A 25806-nucleotide genomic window follows, 5' to 3' on the forward strand; every position below is an offset into this window, starting at 1 on the left:
CCCCTGGCAGATAGTAATTTTTCCTTTCAACCACTAATTCTCTTAACAATACGTTCAATCAGAAACTAAAACGGTATGTTTTATCAACACCCACATTTGCTGGTAAGCCCAAATATTTATCAGTGAGAGCCTCTGTTATTATATTTAATGTTATACACAATTATTCTTTGATCTCTACCTTTGTATTAGGGCTGAAGAAAATACTGAATTTTTCAACGCTTACCAGCTGTCCCGACGCCGCACAATATGAATCTAGTGCTGATTTCAGGTTTTCCGCATTATGTTGGTTGGCCTTCATTAAGATCAATGAGTCATCCGCATAATTTGAGTCATAAGCTTGCTAGAGTAGGTGTAGGAGATAATCGGTCGGAGATTTGGGTAGGCTCACCACCAGACTTTATTTTGGATGTAATTGCAAACGAGATCGCTAGTTTTGTTTAAATAAAGCGTCATGATTTTCCCTAAAAAAAAGAGGTAGTATAGCAAAGAGTTTCAGTGACAAAAAAAACTCGTACCACGATCTGCTATCCCGGAAAAAAGTTGAATGACAGTTTTTTTTTTCGCGAGGGAGTTGAACGACAGTTTCTCTTAGAAGCAGATTCTGTGGAGAGTTTTTCAGAATTTTAATTTTGTAAAATCTTACGCGAAAAGAACTGGCCCTTCATCTATTGGGAGTTCATGTGTTGGGATGGGCCTGAACCGTGAATCGTCTTTCTTTCTTTCTGAGATGAGAATCTGCACCCTGAATGTCGAGTATGTGCTTGTGGATACACGTCAAGAGGGAAGTGGTATAGCGAACGACATTGGCTTAATCAAAATCAAAAGGTTAACATGAGGTGGACCTCACCGGACCTCACCGGATCAGCCGCCGTCTGCCACAAGAGCGCGGCAGAGTGGACACGTAGCGTGTGAGCGGAACCACCTGTCGACACACTCGGCGTGGAAGCGGTGCCCGCACCTCGGCAGGCGCCGGCCGATGTCGCCGTCTCTGAGCTCGCAGATGCACACCGCGCACTCCACCTTGCCGCCGTCCTCCACGGACGCGCGGTGGACGTACACCGGCAACGACATGAGGTCCTCCTTCCTGAGCCCTTTAGCCCGAGGCGACGCGCACGGCGAGCTCTCCCCGGAGGAGGGCGCAATGACCGCCCCACCGCCGCCGGGAGCCGCGGCGCCTTCTTGAGCTCTCCCCGGAGGAGGGCGCAATGACCGCCCCACCGCCGCCGGGAGCCGCGGCGCCTTCTTGAGCTCTCCCCGAGAAGAAGAGGCGCCAGACGATGGCGACGAAGAAGAGCAGCACGACGACCACGTTGCCGACGATGGCAACCTTGACGGCCGACCGGTTCACGTCCCACCCGGAATGCTGCGCCGGAGAGGGCGCGCTGGCGTCCGACGTGAGCCATTGCCTGGCCATTAATTGCTTGGGAGACTCCGGAGGATGAAACGAACATTTATGGTTTGGTTTGGCACGACATGTATGACAGCAACGAACATTTATTCAGTGGCGAAGGATGAAACGAAGGAGGTTGCGACAATGGAATGGACATGCCCATCGCCGTCAACACTGGAAACGACGATACTCTACAATGGTTATTTAAAAAGCCGCCGATAGCCGACAACTTGTACTCCTACCTAGTAGTTGCAGCTGCTTCACTGGTGCCGTGCCGGCGCCGAGGACCTTTGATCCGTCTCTACCGTGGCATCGCAACTGCAGGTCGGAGATTGTCGCCTACCCAAACTAAAATTGTTCTGCCACGAAACTTGATGTCTCCAATCTATCTGTGTTCCCTGCTCCAGGCTAATCCAAAACAATAAGGTGTGCATCATGGGTGCTCCCTCACGTACTCCACGTCGGCAGGGCGTTGCTTATGCGCGTCGTCCAATGAGAGCGTTGCATTGTTTCCAGGACTCAGGTCAGCGCGTGTGGTTGGCCAATGGAAGTGTTGGATGGTCAGTTCGAAGGACGAGGCGATTGATGACCATTGAAAAGGCGAAAGCGACGGAGGCGAGCAGCTCCTTTTCAAAAGCAAAGCGATCCGTTTGGCTTCTTTCTCTCGAGTTGTCAATTGGCGATGCTGCCTGTTTGTCTCTGCATCTGTTGCTGGGCCCGACGTCAGTGAGCGTTGCTCCCACGAGACTGGTCGCCGGTTCACATCTTCCGCAGGCCGCAGATAACACCTCCCCCAGTTCTAGTGGTGGAGAAAAAAAATCCTTTTCTTTCCTTTCCCTTCCCACCCAGGCAACGCGACCTTCCTCCCTCTCGTTGCCTCTCCTCCCCATCTTCTCCGCCGCCGCCCCTTGGCAGCAAGACCGCAAAGGCGCGGTGGGCGGTGCCCCTCCCCTGCTGATCCGCCGGTCGGGTTCTCGGGCAAGGGGGGTATGGTCGGTAGCAGCGCCAGGGTCGGCTGGTCGTCGGGCGGCAAGGGCGTCGCCAAGCAGTACTACCTCCAGGGCAGGAGCCCGGAGGCCGTGCCCCCGGACGACGGCCGCCTCACCAGAGGAAGCTACTGGAGGAGGCCGACGAGGGCACCTTGGCCCCATCTTTGCAGCAGCGGCCCAGCGCGGCAGCTCCCGCTGCAGATCGTCGGCCCGGCGTGGCGGCTCCCGCTGCAGCTCGGAAGACCGGCGGGTCCCGTAGCTTCCGCTGCAACTCGGAGCTGCAGATGGTGCGCTCGTTGGTAAAAACTAAGTTCTTCCAGTGATTCATGGATTTACAATTTTTCTGTTTGTGATCTCATTGCGTTGCCGGTAATAGCCATGGCTGGGGGACAGTGTTAATAGTACTAATTACCATAGCAGCTCGTACTGCTTCAATCATGGAGTTGATGGCTAGGTGGCCGGCGGTGGATCTGCCTCAAGCAACAGAATCAATCTATGATTTGTGAGTACCTGGTTCCGTTGGGTAAAGCCATGTAAAGAAAGTAGATATGATTTGTTCCCTGTTAATTAGTTGCTTCGGTTGGACAGGGCCTTGTAAAGAGAAAAGATTTGTACGGTATCAAATTGTAAATTAGCCACAGGGGCAACTGTGCCTTTTTGCATGAAGAGAAAAGGATAGAAATTCGAAAATGATTACAGTAATTGAAAAGGGCAAATCATCAAGAGTAAAATAAAAATGGGGCAAATGTTCTAATCCTATGTGAAGTGGGGCAAATCATCTAATGCCCAAGTAAAGTGGGGCATATCATCCAATCTCCCTCTCTCTGGGAGGCAGGTAGAAATAGAGATGGAAATGAAGGATTGAGAGGGATGTGGTTGGACCGAGAGGGAAGACGGGATGACATAAAGGAGACAACGAAAGAAGAACACACGTCCCTTCTACCCGTCGTTGCTTGAGTGTCGATTGAGTCTGAATCTCCCTTTTCTTGCCTACAAATCCTGTAACGTAGTTCCCTTCTATCCCTGTAATCTTACTCAAAACTGAATTCCTGTAACCTCTGCTGCTCTGTCTGAATTTTCTGAACATTTGCTTCTCCTCTTTTGATTCAGTTCATAGTACTGTTAGTGCCGCTCATAATTTTGGTAGAAATCCTTTCTTTTTAGTTTAACTGTACCTTCTGTTTACTTCCTTCTACTGTGTGAATCCAGTTCTTGATTGTTTGGTCAATCTGTTCATTCAGTTATAGTTTTAAAAAAAGTGTCATGTTTATTGTGTTCCTACATGCACTTGTTCTGAACCTTACCTACTGCTGTTTTATTTTAAATTTTTTCAGTTTTGTCAGAGTTCTGTTTCGATTGGCTGAGAAATTGCAAGATCTGCATCTTCCTATGCTTGCCTTTAATTTCCTTGTTCTTATTCCACTAGCTACAGAAATAGTTTTGCATTTGTAGGAGAGATCTTTCACCCTGTTTCAGAGTAGCTTGGCTTTAGGAAATTGCATTGCATTTGTACTTAAATCCCTGTGGAGAACTTCGACATACTGTACTCTTCAGCGACCAATAGCACAACTACATATCTGTATTGTAATCAAAAGGGTTTTCAAATAATATGTATTTCGCATAAAATTGCTTCAAACATTTTGAATTGCTCATTTACTAATAATAGGCGAAAAGGGACTTCATGTTTGGACATTCCCAACATCCAACTAGGGACTCGGCTTCCTCATCGGCATCACGGCGGTCGTCCTCGACTTCGGCCTCAACGGGGACAGGCTCAAGAACACCGTCGTGCACAAGGTCATCGGTTCTCCATCCTGTCCATGGCATGCCTCCAGGTACGTACGCAGCACTAAGTTCTTGAGTTTGAGCCTCATTAGATCAGCCTTAATCTTATTTTTACTGGACTAGCCTTAATATTAAGAACATGGGGCGGTGGTTGTGTGGAAATTGCCGACTAATCTGAGTCCACTTTTGGTTCCTTGGCTGGCTGGATACATGTGCTGTGGTATCTAATCATTTGAGTTGACAGAATGGCATGTGCTGTATGGGAACACAAGCCTGGAAAACTCCTCTCCCGATGCGGAGCAGTCCACGGCGCTGTCACCGTCGTCCTGACTCCTTGGCCGCTGCCGCTGCCAAGCGAGAAGAAAAGGTGAGATCAAATCCGTCCATTCTTTCTTTTTCCCTGTCCCTCCCATGGATTTTTTCCGGATATTGGTGAGCTCCTTAACCACCTGATTTCTTCTTCTTTCATGCATGTGTACCTCTAGCTTGGCTTGTGGCGGTGGCGGGTATTACTGGAGTGGAGGCACATTTTGTTTTCCGTTCTCGTCATTCTTGGAAAGGCACAACATGTACGAGGAGGAAGCCATGAGAACTACCAGAGTGGAGATGGGGATGGGCGGCGAGCTGTGGGACGACTCGGCGCTGGTCGACTGCTTGGACCACGCCGTGCCACCTACAAGGCATGCCGTATGCACCCTCGCCCCCTTTGATCCTCTTGCCCTTTCCACCTTGCTGCTAGAAGATGTAGTATGTGTTCTGTTTTAAACAGTAGCATTCATGCAAGCAAGTTCACGTCATGTTCAGTTCTGCAATGCACAAGTACTATGTTCTCTTTTATTTCTTGAATCGTGTCTGTTTGCACAAGTAATGTGTACACAGTAACACATTGTCTATACTGCTACAACCTGTTCCAGGTTAGCCTTGAATCTCTTATTCAAGTTACTGTATGTGCCCTGACCGAGGAAACAATTTTTTCAGGCAGGAAGGATGGTATGGAACTGACAGATGATCAGGTTATGGTTGGTTGCGTCTAGATGTGGTGAATGGGTATAAATCTACCATTCAGCTTATTTATCTTTGGACACTTACCTTATATATTGCTTCTTTGTTGATCATCCACTATTAGTCATCGATTCACATTGTCAGGCTCATGATCCAATTAGTTGCGTCTAGAAGCTTTCTTTTTCATGAAATTAATAACAGTTGGTAAAAATCTAAAACTGGATCTTGCTATTTATTTTAGCAAGCAAATGATAATGATGTAATTTTTGTGCTATAAAGTAAACTTGTTGTAAAGATGCTAACTCACTTTCCCTTTCACTTTTAGAGATGAGATAGATGGACCATAATAGCACGTGTGTTTACTCATTTTTGTTGTTTTTCTGTATGAGTCTTTCTTTTCCATGTTGACTCAAATGTCCCTGATATTTTTTCTTTTACTTTTCAGGTTTCCTGGAACCAATAGATGGAGCGGTGCTAGGACTGGAACCAAATGATAGTGAAGGACTACAACCAGTATGTCATGAGCAATCTAGCACGAGGTTACTCATGGAAAGATACGGGTGTGAGCTATGTTAAGGTTAGCCACGTTTCTGATGACACTTAGCCAATCCTTTTATCCGATAAGTAGAGCTTGGCACATGGCTTATTTTTTTGGTCTTTCAAGAACATTGTGATGTTATTCGCTTGGTCTCCCAGCCCAGGTAATAACTTGTGTTGGTCGTCTTCTTTTCAGGACAAACAATTGCAACTGAATATGAAGATAAATAAACTTCAGCGAGACTGTGAAGGTACAACAAGAAGAGGCAACAAGCCATGGAGGTTCTCAGTGCAAATCATACTTGCGAGCAATCTACAGATCTAGGCCTGATGATTATCAGTTGTGTTGAGATCCTTGTGTGCTATGTAGTTGCAAATGGTTGCAAAGACGGCTGGGATAGACCATGAAGAGTGGCTTGCGAATGCGGATCGCTGGGTGGCTAACTTCTTGGAGAAGTTCGCGGAGCGCTGCCTTGTGATGGTATAGTATTTGCTTGGAATTTTAACAGAGTACTCAAACATGAAATTGAGGACAAAGAGACATACTGATGCTGCTGTAATAATTACTCAGGAGACTGCCATCAAGGACCGGATACGGAGAGCGAAATGCCGTGGGGTGCCATTGGTAGTGGTGGTGGTGGTGTGAACAAACACCGAGCAAGTGACAAGTTGTTATAGTTGTGCTTGTGTCATGGAATGTGATGCTTGTGCGAGTTAAGTGGGTGAGTTAGCTGAGCCAAACCTTTGTATTAGGGTCGCACTAACTGCTACACGTGTGGCAGAAAGGGAGACGCACCACACGTCTCTAATGTAAACAGATTACCACGTCATCGCATGCATGCATGTAGGAATTTTTTTGAATTTTCAGTTTTTTAAATGTTTTATTTCTTAAACGAAAAATCCGATTGAAAATCCGTTTTCACTATTAAATCTCTCGTGATGAAATCTTCGAAACTAGATCCCATGTTGATATGTTTTGATGAAATTTTTTTTGGATTAAAAGTTGCCATGTCTATTGGATATGAATTGCCATGATGTTTATACTGAAGTTGCCATGATATGTTTCAGCTATTTTCTTCTATATTTAAATGTAAATTTTGACATCTATAAAACGGGGAATTAAGAAACTAGACTTGCCATGAACCATAAACTAAAATTGCCATGATACATGCACGTAAAATCGTCATGATTCATACAAAAAATAATTTTTATGGTCAAAGTACTGGAGTTGCCATCATCAAAATACTAAAATTGCCATGATCTACAAACTAAAATTGCGACATGGCAACTTTAGTTTAAGCCCTATGGCAACTGCAGTGTAAACATCGTGACAACTTCTGGCAAAAAAAAAATTCGTCGAAACATATCAACATTGGATCTAGTTTTGAAGATCTCGTCGAGACGGATTTAATGGTGAAAACGGATTTTTTAGTTCGCTTTTTTATTTAGGAGATACAACATTTTTAAGCCGAAAACCAAAAAAAATTCTGCTGATGTCATCTATTCATACGTGGCAAAATGAGTGGTGATGGAGGCGTGTGAGCGATGTGCAAACGCCCACACGTGTGGGAGTTAACATTTTCATTGTATTATTGTGTTTTTGTTGGTGGAGAACAAATATGACAATGACAGTGCATAGTATAAAGAGTTTTAGTTCATAGTATAAAGAGGACAGTGGAAGGAGCGCATTCCACCTGGCACCGCCCCAATTTCCCCTCGGGAGGCGCACCAGTGGTGCGCCCCAACCACTAGTTGCATAGCAACATTGCGCGGTCATCCTGGTGCCGGGTGGTGTTGCCTCATCAATCTGTATACTCCCTCCATTTTTATATACAAGACCACAAACTCATATTACAAATATCAAGATAAAATTTAATGTCTTGCTTTATAAACTTGTTTTTCTTTTCGTTTAGTGGTATCATTAATAGTACAACACATGCATGCAAAGAAGGGATTGAAAGTTGATTGATGTGTCATTATGACTGCATGCATGTAAGTATTAAATAGACTGTTAGTTCAAAAAAATATCATTAACTTTTGTCTCGATTAGTGTTGATGGCTTTATATAGATATAAAGTGTATTTTTTCATAGTGGTTTTGTATAAGTAAATAAAGGAAGTATCATATTATTCGGTATGCTTCCCCCGGCCAATTTGAGCATCCCCATGACTAATTGCCATGCTTTTCTCCGGTTATTTCAACCATCCTCCCTACGAGGTGAAAATCTGTTTTAAATAGGGATAATAGGTGACTTCGACTTTTTCACTATAGTGCATCGTCCTTCTGGTTATTTTATAATGCATTGTTCCTTGAACAAAATTTATGAATGTGACGACTTCAACAATCTTAAAATAATATATCGGTTCAGTCTTTCGAAGGTGCTCGTAGGGATAGAGTGTGCATGCGTACATAAAGATGAATATATGTACTTATGTATGAACATCTACGTTTGTACTATGTTCAAAAAAATAAGCAAAAATTATAGATCAATCACGACAAAGACATTTTTTCCTTCATCAAAATGAAAACAAATATACCATCACACGCTTCACAGTCCCCACAAGGCCGGTACGCAGATAGTGATCTTTTTTCCTTTATGTTTGGCCGGATTTCCGTTAACAACGCAGGATATCCTGGCTATGTCAGTGACGTGCCCCGAGTATTATTTGAGCTGTCTAGCAGCCAAACATCAGCATGATAGAATAGGTATCTTGCGCAATTGCAATAATTAGGAAGGAAATTAGGTATTGCTAATAAGGAAGTACTTCACGCATGATATTTTGCTGAACGACAATGACACAATGACTAATCCAATCGCCCGTTGTTGTTTAGACTTGCCCAAAAATGATGTGATATGACATGTCCTGCAAACTTCTGCTGGTAAGTGTGTCCAAGGCTGCCGGCCACATTAAGGACATAGTCCCGCATCTTGTTGGTGGGAACGGAATCTCCCTCCTTCAATATACGGATGACATTATTATCATGATGGAATGCTCGACGACCGACATCATGAACTTGAAGTTCCTTCTGCTATGCTTTCAGCAAATGTCTGGCCTCAAGATCAACTTCGATAAGAGTGCGGTAATGGTCTTGGGATATTCCCAAGATGAACGGCAGAGCATTGCAGATCGGTTCAATTGCCAGCTTGGGATATTATGGGCCGGCGAGGGCGATAAGCAGAAATACCATATGGTGCGCTGGTCGGAGATCTGTAAGCCGCGCGACCAGGGCGGTCTCCATATCATGTCGTCCAAACGCATGAATATTGCCCTTCTAACGAGATGGCTGTGGCGGATTGCCAACGGTGAGGGTGGCCTGTGGCTCCGACTCATCCAGCAGAAATACCTCCGTGGCCAGCCACTTGCCTTCTGCCAGCGGTCTGGAGGCTCCCAGTTCTGGCAATCCATCATACAGCTCTTGCCGATCCTCCGCATCGGCACCTTGATTGCGGTTGGCTCGGGCACCTCCACGGTGTTCTGGTTCGATAGATGGGCTGGAGACGTAACCCTCGCGGCACGCTTCCCCGACCTATTCTCCATCGCGGGTGAACCGCGGATCTCTGTCGCGACGGCCCTCATTGACTTAGGTCAACTCGCGTTCCGGAGAGCGTTTGGCCCGGCTGAGAACGCAGACTGGCATGAGCTGCTGGAGTGCATCGCGCTGCACGAGCCTGATCTCAAGGGTGGAGAAGACCGTGCCAGGTGGCGGCTAGAGCCATCTGGGAAATTGTGACGCCCGGATAATTAAGCTACAATAATCCTCCATTAATGATGCCATGTCATCACTGTTACTGTTGCTAATCTTGTTTAGATTCAAATCGGCTTAAATTCTAATTTAAATTAAAGTGGAAAATAAAGTTTTCAAACGTCCAAACTAAAATGTGTAAACTGTGTCAAATAATTCATAAGTATTATTAGTGAAGAACCCAAAATTTTATAAAGTATTTAAGTGCTCAAAAAATGATTAAAATAATGGCTTTAACAATTAATATAATGACTTATATCATTTCTAAAATATTAAACTATTTTATTTATGGGTGAAACATTTTGTGGCAGAGAGGTAAACTAGAACATTAATTTAGGTGTTACTTTTATATTTTAGTAAAGTAGGATAATGTGAAAAACAAAATAATATAGTTAAAAGCAAAATAAAAGCAAAATAGAAAAGCTCCCCCTCTGGGCCTTGGGCCAACTGGCCAATGGCCAGCCCAACCAGCGCCGTGCCTCCCCCTTCCTGTTCACACAGGGGATCGTGGGCATGGCCGATGCCCGCCACGGCACCGATCGACGCCGTGGCGGCCATCCGCCGACGAACCCCCGCCTACAAATAGGGCCGGCGCCCCTCCCCCGGCGAACCCTAGCCCCCCTCCTCACTTTTCCCCAATCGCGCCCCCTTCACCCCCCCCTCGCCATGGGCGCCCCGATCCGGAGCCACCGCGCTCGTCCCCGCCGCCGTCCGCCATGGCCGACCTCGTCCTCATGCCCACTGCGCTCCCTGGCGCCTGAGGCCTCGTACTTCTTCTTCTTCGTCGTCCACTACTTCATCTACGTCGACGGGATCGAGCTCTCCTCATCTTCGCCACCTTCTCTTCTCCGACGAACCCCGCCATCGTCTGCTGCTACAAAACTACCACCGGCCTTTCTTGACCCACCCGGTGAGCCCCCCCTCCCCCCCCCCCCCCCCCCCCCCCTCTCTGCTCCGACCCGCTCCATTGCCGTCACACGCTACCGTCGCTACCGTGCTCCGGCCGAACTTCTGTTTCCGCCCCCGTCGTGGTTGTTGCCACCATTGTAGTTAGCCCCGTATTGAGTTGACCCTGCTAACGAGCTCCTGGGGACCCAGGGAAGCTCGTGTGCCCCGTAGTCGCCGATCCGTCGAGCTCCGCCCTCTGACCGCCGCCGCTGTCGCCCTGGTCGCGCCCCTACATCACCGCGCGAACACGCCCAACACTGATGCGTCCTGCTGCTTGCCACCGCCGCCACTCGCCCTCGCGCGCTACGCTGCGCTCACGCGTGGCCTTGCCGCTCGCCGGCTGGCGCTGCTGCCCCTGCACGCGTCCGCCCGCGCCTGCCTGCTGCTCTTGCTCTGTTACCGCACGGCTTCACACTGCAGCCGCTGCATGTGCACGCGTCGACCTGCGCTCCCTCTCGCTCGCCGGCGCCCGCTGGTGTCCCTTGCTCGCGCGCGCGCCCCACCCCCGCTGCGCAGCCCCGGATCGCCACCGCTGGACATGTTGCTCGCCTCGCCGTGCTCGTGCTCGCGCTGCTCCTGGCCTTGCCTTCCCCCGCGCGCCACGGCTCTCCTCTGCATGAGCACGGCACTCCTCTGCATGTACTGCTACTAATTACTGTAGCTACGGCTAGCTTTGTGAATAATACACTGACTAATTCCCTTGACAACCTCTAATCAGCGGTTAAACAACTACTAACAGGCCAAAAATAAATATGAGTAGAATGTACACTTGAAAAACTTCATATTACTCCACTGGACCAAATTTATTTGATGCATGGATTAAATCCTATAAAAATCATAAAATGCTATCTTCTCTTAACCCTAGCATTGCGTGTGCGTGCAGTGTGGCCGCGTTCACTTCTGCTGCTGTTGCGCTACAGTAACTGAATGTTACTGTAGCAGTAGCTAGCTTTGTGCTGCTGCTGCTTATTGACTAGCCCTTTTTGCATCAACAAAATAGACAACAAATCACTTCGAAAATAAATAAAAATGATGGGAATAGTTTGTACAGTTGACCAACTCCATTTCATCTCACTGGAACAAGTCTGTTAGGTGCATGGATTAATTGCTACAAAAATGACAAAAGTGCATCTTCTGTTAACAGATAAAACTGAAGAAACAGATTACTAACTAGGCTAGTTTGGGGCTGTATTTGGACTAGCTAAATGCACTGTTCATGCCATCAGATGGCATGGATTGGTAGTAATCTTGGAGTAGAGTAAATCATCTATAGGAATCATCCCCAATAGAGCTATGAATAACCCATTATAGCCCTCACAAATTGGCTAGTCAATAAACAGATTCTAAGACTTAGTAGAAATTCCGAAATTCTAGAAAACATTTTGAACTTTAGAAATTCGTAGAAAATAAACCGTAGTTCGGATCGGAAAACTTTATATATGAAAGTTGCTCAGAACGACTAGACGAATTCGGATACGCAGCCCGTTCGTCCGCCACACACCTCTAGCATAGCGAACATGCAACCATCCCCCTTCGGTTTATCTGTCCGAAAATGGCAAACACCGGGAATACTTTCCCGGTTGTTTTCCCCCTTCGCCGGTAGCACCTAGTACTGCGTTAGATCATCCCTAGCACCGCGTATTGCCATGTTATGCTTTGTGATGCTTTGATTGCTCTGTTATTTATTGTGTTCCCCATTCGTTACTTCTTTTCAGTAGACCCGGAGACCGCAGTTGAACCAGTGATCGACTACTTCAACTTCGAGGGCCCGTTTCTGTCTGTAGAGCAACCAGGCAAGCCCCCCCTTGATCACCAGATATCGCCTATTCTTCTCTCTACTGCTTGCACTAGAGTAGTGTAGCATGTTACTGCTTTTCGTTAATCCTATTCTGTTGCATAGCCTGTCATTGATGTTACAGTTGTTGATACCTTACCTGCAATCCTAAATGCTTAGTATAGGATGCTAGTTTACCATCAGTGGCCCTACTTTCATGTCCGTCTGCCATGCTATACTATCGGGTCGTGATCACCCGGGAGGTGGACTCGAGTATATACTATATACTTTATACATGATACATGTGGTAACTAAAGTTGGGTCGGCTTGTAGAGTACCCGCGAGCGATTCACGGATTGGGTTCGAAAGGACGTTTGTCCCGACGGCCCTCTGAGTGAATCTTTGTGGCGGAGCGACAGGGTAGGTTGAGACCACCTAGGAGAGAGGTAGGCCTGGCCATATATACTTTATACATGATACATGTGGTAACTAAAGTTGGGTCGGCTCGTAGAGTACCCGCGAGCGATTCACGGATTGGGTTCGAAAGGACGTTTGTCCCGACGGCCCTCTGAGTGAATCTTTGTGGCGGAGCGACAGGGTAGGTTGAGACCACCTAGGAGAGAGGTGGGCCTGGGCCTGGTCAGCGTCCGCGGTTATTTCAAAATAACACGCTTAACGAGATCTTGGTATTTGATCTGAGTCTGGCCATTGGCCTATACACACTAACCAACTACGCGGAAATAGTTATGGGCACTCGACGTCGTGGTATCAGCCGAAGCCTTCTTGACGTCAGCGACTGAGCGGCGCACGCCGGGTTGGACTGGAACGCCTGCTCTTGTATAAGGGAGGCTAGGTCTGCTCACCTGCCGCGTTCACAACGTGCAGGTGTGCAATGGGCGATGGGCCTAGACCCATGTGCCATAGGATTTAGACCGGCGTGCTGACCTCTCTGTTGTGCCTAGGTGGGGCTGCGACGTGTTGATCTTTCGAGGCCGGGCAAGACCCAGAAAAGTGTGTCCGGCCAAAGGGGATCGAGCGTGTTGGGAAATGTGGTGCACCCCTGCAGGGAAGTTGATCTATTCGAATAGCCGCGTCCCTCGGTAAAAGGACGACCCAGAGTTGTACCTTGACCTTATGACAACTAGAACCGGATACTTAATAAAACACACCCTTCCAAGTGCCACATACAATCCGGTGATCGCTCTCTAACAGGGCGACGAGGAGAGGATCGTCGAGTAGGATTATGCTATGCGATGATACTTGGTGAACTTACCATCTACTCTCTTCTACTGCTTCAAGATGGAGGCGGCCAGAAGCGTAGTCTTCGATAAGACTAGCTATCCCCCTCTTATTCCAGCATTCTGCAGTTCAGTTCACATATACTACCCCTTTCATTGGTACCAATGCATATGTAGTGTAGCTCCTTGCTTGCGAGTACTTTGGATGAGTACTCACGGTTGCTTTGCTCCCCCCTTTTCCCCTTTCTATACCCGGTTGTTGCGACCAGACGTTAGAGCCCAGGAGCCATACGCCACCATCGACGATGACTCCTACTACACTGGAGGTGCCTACTACTACGTGCAGGCCGCTGACGACGATCAGGAGTAGTTTAGGAGGATCCCAGGTAGGAGGCCTGCGCCTCTTTCGATCTGTATCCCAGTTTGTGCTAGCCTTCTTAAGGCAAACTTGTTTAACTTATGTCTGTACTCAGATATTGTTGCTTCCGCTGACTCGTCTATGATCGAGCTCTTGTATTCGATCCCTCGAGGCCCCTGACTTGTAATATGATGCTTGTATGACTTATTTTATTTGTAGAGTTGTGTTGTGATATCTTCCCGTGAGTCCCTGATCATGATCGTACATGTTTGCTTGTATGATTAGTGTATGGTCAAATCGTGGACGTCGCAGAAATTCTCCACCAAATCTCTATACCAGGCCATCGCACCTTCGCTGGGGCATGAGGCCCTCACCACCATCTGGGAGATTCGGCTCCCCTTGAAGATTAGGATTTTCTTGTGGCAGTGGATTCGCGGCCGCCTCCCATCTGCCGTGGATGTTCTGAAGCGCAATGGCCCTAGGGATGGGCGTTGCCCGCTCTGTGGGGCGGAAGATGATTCGAACCATATCTTCTTCGCCTGCGTGTCCGCGCAGTTCCTATGGAGCTGTTTCCGTGAAATAGTGGGTGGAAGCTGGGACCACAACAACATCCCCGCTCTTTTCGCCGAACTCTGGGCGTTAGCTCCCCCAATTCGCCACATTAGGTGGCTGGTCATCGGGGTGCTAACCTGGACACTGTGGACTGTTAGGAATAAACTTGTGATTCGGCGCATTCCTCTCCGACGTGCTACTAGCGCTTTGTTCAAATTGTCGGTGTGGGAGTCCTGGATTAGGGGGTCTCTGGACAGCCAGACTATCTCCATTGGCCGGACTGTTAGACTATGAAGATACAATATTGAAGACTTCATCTCGTGTCCGGATGGGACTCTACTTGGCGTGGAAAGCAAGCTAGGCAATACGGATATGGATATCTCCTCCTTTGTAACCGACCTTGTGTAACCCTAACCCTCTCCGGTGTCTATATAAACCGGAGAGTTTTAGTCCGTAGGACGCAACAACTACAACATACAATCATACCATAGGCTAGCTTCTAGGGTTTAGCCTCTCTGATCTCATGGTAGATCTACTCTTGTACTACCCATATCATCAATATTAATCAAACAGGACGTAGGGTTTTACCTCCATCAAGAGGGCTCGAACCTGGGTAAAACATTGTGTCCCCTGCCTCCTGTTACCATCCGTCCTAGACGCACAGTTCGGGACCCCCTACCCGAGATCCGCCGATTTTGACATCGACATTGGTGCTTTCATTGAGAGTTCCTCTGTGTCGTCACCGTTAGGCTTGATGGCTCCTATTATCATCGATGGTGATGCAGTCCAGGGTGAGACTTTTCTCCCTGGACAGATCTTCGTATTCGGCGGCTTTGCACTGTGGGCCAATTCGCTTGGCCATCTGGAGCAGATTGAAAGTTACTGTAACGCCCTCGATGCGGCTATATCTCCCACGTGTCGAAGCACGACTTAGAGGCATAACCGCATTGAAAGCAAAGTCGCAAGTGAGGCAATCTTCACAAACAACCCATGTAATACATAAGGGAAAAGAGATACATAGTTGGCTTACAATCGCCACTTCACACAAATACATGAATAAAGCATTACATCATCCAAGTACAATCAAGGTCCGACTACGGAACCAAAATAAAAGAAGAACCTCAAATGCGACAAAGGTCCCCGATCGACCCCAACTGGGCTCCACTACTGATCAACTAGAACGAAACAACACAAAGGACAAGATCTCCATCGAGCTCCTCCTTAAGCTTGGTTGCGTCACCTGCACGGACTCATCGGCACCTGCAAACTGGTTTTGGAAGTATCTATGAGCCACAAGGACTCAGCAATCTCAACCCTCGCGATCAAGACTATTTAAGCTTATGGGTAAGGTAAAAGGTATGAGGTGGAGCTGCAGCAAGCGACTAGCATATATGGTGGCTAACATACGCAAATGAGAGCGAGAAGAGAAGGCAAAGCACGGTCGGTAAAAGTATGATCAAGAAGTGATCCTAAAACAACCTACGTCAAGCATAACTCCAACACCGTGTTCACTTCCCGGACTCCGCCGGAAAGAGACCATCACGGTAACACACGCTGTTGATTCATTTTAATTAAGGTCAACTTCAGGTTTTCTACAACCGGACGTTAACAAATTCCCATCTGCCCATAACCGCGGGCACGGCTTTCGAAAGTTCAAATCCCTGCAGGGGTGTCCCAACTTAGCCCATGACAAGCTCTCACGGTCAACGAAGGAATAGACCTCCTCCCGAGACATTCCGATCAGGCTCGGTATCCTGGTTCTTCAAGACATCCTCGACAATGGTAAAACAAATCTAGCAAAGCCGCCCGATGCGCCGACATCCTGATGGGGGCTGCACATATCTCGTTCTCAGGGCAACACCGGATAGGTCAAGCTACGAGTAAAACCATCCCTCAAGTTTCCCCGAGGTGGCCCCGCAGGCTGCCCATTTCGGACCAACACTTAGACAAGCACTGGCCCAGGGGGGGGGTTAAAATAAAGATGACCCTCGGGATGCGCGACTCCCAAGGGAAAAAGGCTAGGTGGCGAATGGTAAAACCAAGGTTGGGCCTTGCTGAAGGAGTTTTATTCAAAGCGAACTGTCAAGGGGTTCCCATTATAACCCAACCGCGTAAGGAACGCAAAATCCAGGAACATAACACCGATATGACGGAAACTGGGGCGGCAAGAGTGGAACAAAACACCAGGCATAAGGCCGAGCCTTCCACCCTTTACCAAGTATATAGATGCATTAATTAAATAAGATATATTGTGGTATCCCAACAAGTAAACATGTTCCAACAAGGAACAACACCTCCATGTTCCAATGAGGAACAAACTTCAATCTTCACCTGCAACTAACAACGCTATAAGAGGGGCTGAGCAAAGCGGTAACATAGCCAAACAACGGTTTGCTAGGACAAGGTGGGTTAGAGGCTTGGTTCATAATATGGGAGGCATGTTAAGCAAGTGGTAGGTATCGCAGCATAGGCATAGCAAAAGAGCGAGCAACTAAGCAAAGCAAAGGTAGTAGTGATTTCGAGGGTATGATCATCTTGCCTGAGATCCCACAAGGAAGAAGAACGAGTCCATGAAGAAGACAAACGGACGTAGACGAACGGGTCCTCACAAACACGACGTTACCGGAACCCACCCGAAGAAGAAAACACCGGAAAAGAAGCACACAACATAGTAAACAACCAACACATGAACATGGTATGATATGCGGGATGCGGTATGCGATGCATATGCATGATTTGCAAAGGAATGAATGAACCTGGCCTCAACTTGGAAATCCAAGTGTGCCACTGGAAAGATGAGATGAAATCGCTTGAAAACGATATAAAGAACGCCGGAATCGGAGTTACGGTTTGGAAATGGCAAGCAATTCAAATATGACACCGGTCTGCGATATACAGCAAGTAGCCATCTAAATGCAACAAGATGAACATGCTACAACACTCAAACATGGCAACAAAATACATGGCAGGAATCCATTCATGATGCTTAACAAAAGTCTAGCACTGAGCTACGGTCAAATCATCCATTAACAGGTTCAAACAAGCATGGCAAAAATGCATATGGCAAACAGATTTCAGACTTAGTGAAATTAACACTTGTCTGGAATTTCATATCAGATAGCACTCTTTGGAGCAACAAAACTACATGCTACAGGACCTGAACATGGCAAAGTAAAGCATGGCATGGAGATACTCAAAGAGCTTAACAAAAGTTCCTTAGTGACCTTGAGCCAAAAGGGATCAGAAAATACAATTGCAAGCATGTGAACATGGCAAAAACATAATCAGATCACAGACTTAGTGAAAACTGGAGCATGCTGAAAACAGATATCAAGTAGGCATGTTTACGAGCTCGATGCACTCCCTACGGGGCAAGTCATGACCAACTAAGCATACATCCATCAAGAATACACAAAATTCAAGCTTGGCAAGAACAATAGCATAGCATGCACGGATCAACTACAACATCCTCGGCAAAATTGCTAACAAGTAGACAATCTGCCTAGATTTACGAAATAGCAAAAGTAGAGCTTGATTGACTCAAGCTAGGGTGCTCCATAATTGCAAACAAAGACATGGATGGATAGAGCACTACAAGATTAACAAAACATCCTTACTGATCATCCTCAAAAGAGGCACGGATCACTAGGAAACAACATGAACATATGGCATAATGAGATAAACAGCTCAAGGACTTAGTGGAAATGCTAAGTCCCTGAAATCAGCATTACCAAGTGCCTCATTTTGCAAGCTCGTGCTAGTCACCACACACATCCCAAAAATACATGGGTTACACCTCTGGAAAGATGGCAAAACCCTTAACAAAACATATGTAGAGCTCATGGGCATATCATGCACACAATAATCATGGCAAAAATGACAAATATCTAAATGGAGCATCAGATCTGACAATTATCTCAAGTAGCACTCTTCTAACAGCATTTCGGGCATCAAGATGAACTCAAATGAAAATGATGCAATGAGATGAAATGATGTACTCTCTGAGACGAACATTTCGATATGCTATATGCACAAAACGGAGCTACGGATGCAAAGTTACGACACGATGAATATGTGCATATGAATCTGGGAATTTCGGGGACTTAGTGAAAAAAACAGGACTGAAAGGTGAGCGTTGGATAACTATTCATTGCACGGGCGGGGAATAGGAGGGGCTCACCCATGGGCTTCGGCCCACGAGGGGGGGGGAGGCAGGACGAGGCTGGGCCGGTGGAGATGGGCCTGGACGAGGTCGGGCCCAGGGGCGACGCTCCCCTCGTCGTCTCCTTCCTCCCGACTGCACGAGGCAGGAGGCCATGGCGGTCAACGGCGGCCGGGGAAGGTCTCCGGTGAGGCGGGCACGGCAGGGATCGGCGGGAATGGACGGATCCAGAGGAGAGGGTGCCGGATCCGTCCTCGGAGGAGCTCCAAACGGCGTCAGGAGTGGATCGGGGCGGCGGCGCGCTTCCTGTCGAAGTACAGAGAGAGAGATGAGGAGAGATCGAGAGAGAGAGAGAGAACAAAGCCAGAGACAGGGCAACAGGGAGGCGCGAGCTCACCGGGACAGCGGCGCTCCGGCGCGGTGCTCGTCGACGGTGGCGAGGCAGCAGGGTTCGAGGAGCAGCGCGGTGGAGGCGCTGGTGAGGTCGGGCGGCGGAGCGCGGGCCCGACGCGGCCCGATTCGTCCCCGGGGCGGGCCGGATCTGGGCCCCGGCGGCGGCGGCGAAGTGGGGCTCTGCGTGGTGACGTGGCGGGCTGTGATTGGCTGAGGAGGGCGGCGCGGACATGTCCGGCGCGGGGATATTTGTCCGGCGACGCGAGAGGGAGCAGGGCTAGGGTTTGCACCACGATTTTCGAAGGGGATCACATATTTATAGGTAGAGGGAGCTAGGAGAGTCCAAATGAGGTGCGGTCTACGGCCACGCGATCGTGATCGAACGCTCTAGATGATAGAAGGGGTTTAGGTGGGTTTTGGGCCAAATTGGAAGGGTGTTGGGCTGCAATACACACGAGGCCTTTTCGGTCCCTCGGTTAACCGTTGGAGTATCAAACGAAGTCCAAATGGTACGAAACTTGACAGGCGGTCTACCGGTAGTAAACCAAGGCCGCTTGGCAAGTCTCGGTCCAATCCGGAAATGTTTAACACCCGCACACGAAAGAAAGGTAGAAATAACCACCGGAGGAGAACGGAGCGCCGGAATGCAAAACGGACAACGGGGAAAATGCTCGGATGCATGAGACGAACATTTATGCAAAATGAAATGCACATGATGACATGATATGCAATGCATGACAACGCAAGCAATGACAAGGCAACAACAGCGAATAACTAGAGGACACCTGGCACATCGGTCTCGGGGCGTTACAACACTCCACCACTACGAGAGGATCTCGTCCCGAGATCTAGAATCGCACCGGAGGAACAACGGAAGAGAAAGAGAAGAGGTAAAACTAAGTTGCTTCTTTGACCAATGAGTGAAACCAAAGAACCTTGAAGATGTTAAGCCATTTCGAGAAAAAGAATACGATGGAGATGAACGAAGTTGAAAACATTCTGTTAGAAAAGAGGAACAACGAACCTTGCGAAAGCCTTGAGGTTGAAGGGAAGATATATGTTGAAAACACTCCGGTTAAGGAAGGGGATCAAGGAAGACCAAATTTTGGCAGCATTCCGGTTGAAAAGAAAGAAATCGAATAAGAACATGGTAAGATGAGAAGATACTTGATGACATTACAAAACACTGCCTTCGGAACGAAGGGAAACAATATCTTGAGAGAGCACAGTTACAACAAATGCTAGAACGGAGTTGTTGAAAAACCAACAACGAAAAGAATAAGTTTGATATGGTCTTATGGAATACATCTCGAATTATGAGGTGACAACCTGCCACTCACGGAAAAAGAATTGGATTGGAATGAACAAGGAGATGAGAAACTTATCACCGGAAGGATATATGAAGAACTTGGATCCTATATGAGCACCATTATAGCAACAATCCTTAGGGAAGGCTTTAGGTGAAATATAACCCAAGATAACTCCAAAGACGAGATTGGTGGATTTAAAATATCTCGTTCATGACAACATGTGAATCATGAAACATGAATTCAAATTATCAAGAATGACATAATACCATCTCCAAAGATACGGTAGAAAGAAATGCACTCCGGATAGCAAGATGAGAATGCTTGAGCTCCTTAGAAAAGAATCTCGATGAACACTTCGAGAAGGAATATAAAACCTTGATGAACCATCATGTAGAACCTCCATGAAGAACTCCGTTAAACAAAAGAATGATCAAACGAAAAGAAAGGGTAGTTGAAAACACAAGGTGAAGCCTTGCAATGATTAGATGGATCTTCGCGATGATGTAACCGAGAAAACTTGGAACTCCGGAAAAGAAAGATGAGCAATTGAAACCAAGAATTAGTATGATGAGCCACTCCGGAAAACAGGAATTGAATAAACTCGATGAAGCAAGAATAAGAATTACATTCTGCTTATCCTTCACCAATTAAATTGATGATAATCAACGGATTCGACATATTACTTATTCTCGCAGAAAATATTAAGAGAGATATAGCGCAAACTTGAGAAGGTATTCAACGAACCACCGGTAGGATTGGAACAACGAATGAATTGATATGATAACGAATGACGAGAACTCTTGCACAAACCACCATAAGAATTAAAATGACCGAAGGAAAGATAAAGAAACACCGGGAAGAATTATGAAATGAACGAGGATACTTGAGAGAATTTAGATACAAGTGAACGAAGGGATCACAAACTGATTAGAGAATATTGAATGATACACTGGTAAGATTGGAGAATGATAACTGGAAGCTAAGAAAAAATAAATCTGAGATGATGGGCTCTGGAGAATCAAACTGAAAATACTCTGAATTACTCCGGATGGTTGAAAAGAATATCTCACAATCGCAAATAATTATGAGAGGATGGCAACAAGATAGAATCGCGAATCTTGAAGAGAATGGAGCAAGATTGAGAGAAAAATCTTCTTCAGTCTACAAATCCGCGAGAATGATGACGGGAAACACCACCATGAATTATTTAGACACTCCGGAAGAATCAAAACGAAGAGGTTGAGCCAGCGATGAAAAGAATTTGACAGACCTTGGAGAAGTACATCTGACTGATGAAAATTCATTCTTACGTCAAACTTTGAAAATAAATTTGAGGATAGCTCCGGGAAAATAAGAAGAGTCAGGTAAGATCCTGGAAAAAGACCTGTGGGTTAGGGCCCACTCAAAGAAACACCGTTGAAATGATTAAAGGAGAGATTGCACCGGTTGAATTAAAAGGCTTGAATGAGATAACATCCGCAAAATAGCTTGAACGGATTAAGAGTGGAATCATGAATCTTCTGTGATATCTTTAGCACTCCGGAACAAAAGAATAGCAAGTGGGGAAAATTAAGAGGTGCACCGGCATAAATAGGCATTGGGCAAAAAGAAAAGGAGTAAGGTCAATACCAAAGCTTGAATTAAATCTACCGAAGAAGAAAAAGAATGATGAAAGATGAACTAGTAGAACATCTTCATGGAAAACACCGGGTAAGAACATTGACGGAAAAAGGAATGGAGAGACTTCATAATAATAAAAGGATACTTGAATAAGAAATCTGAGTCCTCGAAGAAGAAGGGTGGGTGGGTGGGAAAAACAAAGACAACTTGGAACGGATGATACAAACACCGTTGAGAAGACTTGAGTTGATCTTGCGAATGTTGAAATGATTGGATCCACTTGAAGAGAAACACACCGGTTGACAAGGATTGACATGACAATCTCGATTATCATGAAGGATTTGTATTAACATAAGAGTATGAGAACACCACTTAGGAAAGGTATGGAATCAACATTTGACATTGAAGCAACTCGAATACCACAACTCCAAACCAAAACAAAGGATTGGCTTGCAGAATAAGCCGGAACAAACATATGATAGAGATTTCGCCCGAAGTTTTCGTGGTGGGGCCTACACGGGCTCGATCGTACAGCACCATCATGTATAAGGCAGTGCACATGACATACGAAGCGTCCCCGAGTCGGCATAGCCAAGGACTCTTTAAGACACAACGAGACCACTGTAAAACCGACCGTGAATAGGCGGACCACTAGACGTCGAACCCCAATTTCATATCATACATCTGTCGGAAAGATATCCAAAGAGCTACTTGAATTCCCACCTATGAAACTCCCGAAACTTTCCGGTTATGCAATCAGGTGTTGGGGATACAGGGGAAGCATAATATCTCACCCAAACTAGCAAATTCTACATCCAGCTGTATCCATCCTTCAACACATAACCAAGAAACCTTCGGAAACCATCTACCTCAACCTTCGAGAAGCATCCGTTATACAAGTTATGGCGATACTCCCGAACTCCCGCCCCAGTACTGGGTGGCGTCGAGGTTATCTCACCAACAACTGCATAAAAGAGATTTTCGATGTCGGCGAAACTAAACTCAGGTATTCCAGAACTGCAACGATAAAATTGTGACGACAACACCTCAGAGCTCAACTCCCCGGGACACTGCCACAACCCCTAAATGACAGGAGGCACCAAGAACAATGTTCTCGTCACAAATCGATCGGAATGATTCCAAGATACCCGCGTGATCCTAAAAAATTCAGTGAAATTTGAGAAGAGAAGAGTCAAAACTCTACGGCAGGATGCCTTACCAGAGCGATGAAGGGACTGAGGAGTAAAAAGAATTCCTAAACTCTCCGATATATAATTCCTAAATGACTCAAAACATTTTTTAAGACTCAACAACGTCCGCTAATTCGATCAAGCAGTGGGGGCTCCTAAGGTCGGGGAAGGCTCTGATTACCAACTTGTAATGCCCTCGATGCGGCTATATCTCCTACGTGTCGAAGCACGACTTAGAGGCATAACCGCATTGAAAGCAATGTCGCAAGTGAGGTAATCTTCACACAACCCATGTAATACATAAGGGAAAAATATACATAGTTGGCTTACAATCGCCACTTCACACAATTACATGAATAAAGCATTACACCAAGCAGATACAATCAAGGTCCGACTACGGAACCCAAAATAAAACAAGACTACCCCAAATGCTACACAGATCCCCGATCATCCCCAACCGGGCTCCACTACTGATTGACTAGAACGAAGCAACATAAAGGACAAGATCTTCATCGAGCTCCTCCTGAGCTTGGTTGCGTCACCTGCACGGATTCATCGGCACCTGCAAACTGGTTTTCGAAGTATCTGTGAGTCACGGGGACTCAGCAATCTTACACCCTCGCTATCAAGACTATTTAAGCTTATAGGTAGGGTAAAGGTATGAGGAGGAGCTGCAGCAAGCGACTAGCATATTTGGTGGCTAACATATACGCAAAAGAGAGCGAGAAGAGAAGGCAAAGCACGATCGAGAGAACTATGATCAAGAAGTGATCCTAGAGCAACCTACGTCAAGCATAACTCCAACACCGTGTTCACTTCCCGGACTCCGCCGGAAAGAGACCATCACGGCTACACACGCGGTTGATGAATTTTAATTTAAGGTCAACTTCAGGTTTTCTACAACCGGACATTAACAAATTCCCATCTGCCCATAACCGCGGGCACGGCTTTCGAAAGTTCAAATCCCTGCAGGGGAGTCCCAACTTAGCCCATCACAAGCTCTCACGGTCAACGAAGGATATTCCTTCTAGTGGGAAGACCCGATCAGACTCGGAATCCCGGTTACAAGACATTTCGACAATGGTAAAACAAGACCAGCAAAGCCGCCCGATGCGCCGACAAATCCCGATAGGAGCTGCACATATCTCGTTCTCAGGGCACATTGGATAGGTCAAGCTATGAGTAAAACCAACCCTTGAGTTTCCCCGAGGTGGCCCCGCAGGCCGCCCGTTTCGGACCAACACTCAGAGGAGCACTGGCCCTTGAGTTCGCGAAACCGAAGGGAAAAGAGGCTAGGTGGCGAATGGTAAAACCAATGTTGGGCATTGCTGGAGGAGTTTTATTCAAGGCGAACTGTCAAGGGGTTCCCATTATCACCCAACCGCGTAAGGAACGCAAAATCCAGGAACATAACACTGATATGACGGAAACTAGGGGGGCAAGAGTGGAACAAAACACCAGGCATAAGGCCGAGCCTTCCACCCTTTACCAAGTATATAGATGCATTAATTAAATAAGAGGTATTGTGATATCCCAACAAGTAAACATGTTCCAACAAGGAACAACATCTCCATGTTCCAACAAGGAACAAACTTCAATCTTCACCTGCAACTAACAACGCTATAAGAGGGGTTGAGCAAAGCGGTAACTTAGCCAAACAACGGTTTGCTAGGACAAGGTGGGTTAGAGGCTTGGTTCAACAAAATGGGAGGCATGATAAGCAAGTGGTAGGTATCTCATCAATATAATGTAGGCATGTATTCCGTAAATAGTCATACGTGCTTATGGAAAAGAACTTGCATGACATCTTTTGTCCTACCCTCCCGTGGCAGCGGGGTCCTATTGGAAACTAAGAGATATTATGGCCTCCTTTTAATAGAGAACCGGAACAAAGCATTAACACATAGTGAATACATGAACTCCTCAAACTATGGTCATCACCGGGAGTGGTCCCGATTATTGTCACTTCGGGGTTGCCGAATCATAACACATAGTAGGTGACTATAGACTTGCAAGATAGGATCTAGAACTCACATATATTCATGAAAACATAATAGGTTCAGATCTGAAATCATGGCACTCGGGCCCTAGTGACAAGCATTAAGCATAGCAAAGTCATAGCAACATCAATCTCAGAACATAGTGGATACTAGGGATCAAACCCTAAGAAAACTAACTCGGTTACATGATAAATCTCATCCAACCCATCACCGTCCAGCAAGCCTACGATGCAATTACTCACGCACAACGGTGAGCATCATGAAATTGGTGATGGAGGATGGTTGATGATGACGACGACGACGAATCCCCCTCTCCGGAGCCCCGAACGGACTCCAGATCAGCCCTCCCGAGAGAGATTAGGGCTTGGCGGCGGCTCCGTATCGTAAAACTTGATGAAACTTTCTCTCTAATTTTTTTTCTCCTCGAAAGCCAATATATGGAGTTGGAGTTGGAGTCGGAGGGCCACCAGGGGGCCCACGAGGTAGGGGGCGCGCCCAGGGGGAGGGGCGCGCCCCCCACCCTCGTGGACAGGGTGTGGGGCCCCTGGTCTTCATCTTCGGTGAGGATTTTTTATTATTTATTCTAAGATATTCCGTGGAGTTTCAGGTCATTCCGAAAACTTTTGTTTTCTGCACATAAAACAACACCATGGCAATTCTGCTGAAAACAGCGTCAGTCCGGGTTAGTTCCATTCAAATCATACAAGTTAGAGTCCAAAACAAGGGCAAAAGTGTTTGGAAAAGTAGATACGACGGAGATGTATCAACTCCCCCAAGCTTAAACCATTGCTTATCCTCAAGCAATTCAGTTGAC

At 46.7% G+C, this 25806-nt stretch overlaps 2 protein-coding genes across 10 annotated transcripts; one reads left to right on the plus strand and one right to left on the minus strand.

Moving 5' to 3' along the window:
- Positions 1-695: 695 nt before the first annotated feature.
- LOC147975914 (RING-H2 finger protein ATL2-like) lies at positions 696-1797 on the minus strand. Its single transcript, XM_087519691.1, has 2 exons — positions 1240-1797; positions 696-1175 (listed from the first exon to the last, which is right to left on the minus strand). Exons 1-2 carry the CDS (start codon positions 1412-1414, stop codon positions 862-864), a joined length of 489 nt encoding a protein of 162 aa, XP_087375817.1. The 5' UTR covers positions 1415-1797; the 3' UTR covers positions 696-861.
- A 392-nt stretch (positions 1798-2189) lies between these two features.
- LOC125551684 (uncharacterized) lies at positions 2190-6564 on the plus strand. Of its 9 annotated transcripts, none has more exons than XM_087518451.1 (9): positions 2195-2678; positions 4046-4214; positions 4409-4531; positions 4650-4851; positions 5143-5211; positions 5612-5743; positions 5900-5985; positions 6074-6184; positions 6275-6564. In XM_087518451.1, the coding sequence occupies exons 1-5, from the start codon at positions 2380-2382 to the stop codon at positions 5196-5198; spliced, it is 849 nt and encodes a 282-aa protein (XP_087374577.1). In that variant the 5' UTR covers positions 2195-2379; the 3' UTR covers positions 5199-5211; positions 5612-5743; positions 5900-5985; positions 6074-6184; positions 6275-6564. The 9 variants fall into 9 exon arrangements, 6 of the variants coding, with proteins under 6 accessions (XP_087374580.1, XP_087374583.1, XP_087374577.1 ...); XM_087518452.1 differs by having other exon boundaries at positions 5900-5954; XR_015601204.1 differs by adding an exon at positions 2797-2881 and having other exon boundaries at positions 2198-2678; positions 5900-6184.
- Positions 6565-25806: the final 19242 nt, after the last annotated feature.

The sequence above is a fragment of the Triticum urartu genome, chromosome 4A, assembly GCF_056163025.1.
Source record: "Triticum urartu cultivar PI428250 chromosome 4A, HENAU_Tu73, whole genome shotgun sequence".
NCBI lineage: Eukaryota > Viridiplantae > Streptophyta > Magnoliopsida > Poales > Poaceae > Triticum > Triticum urartu.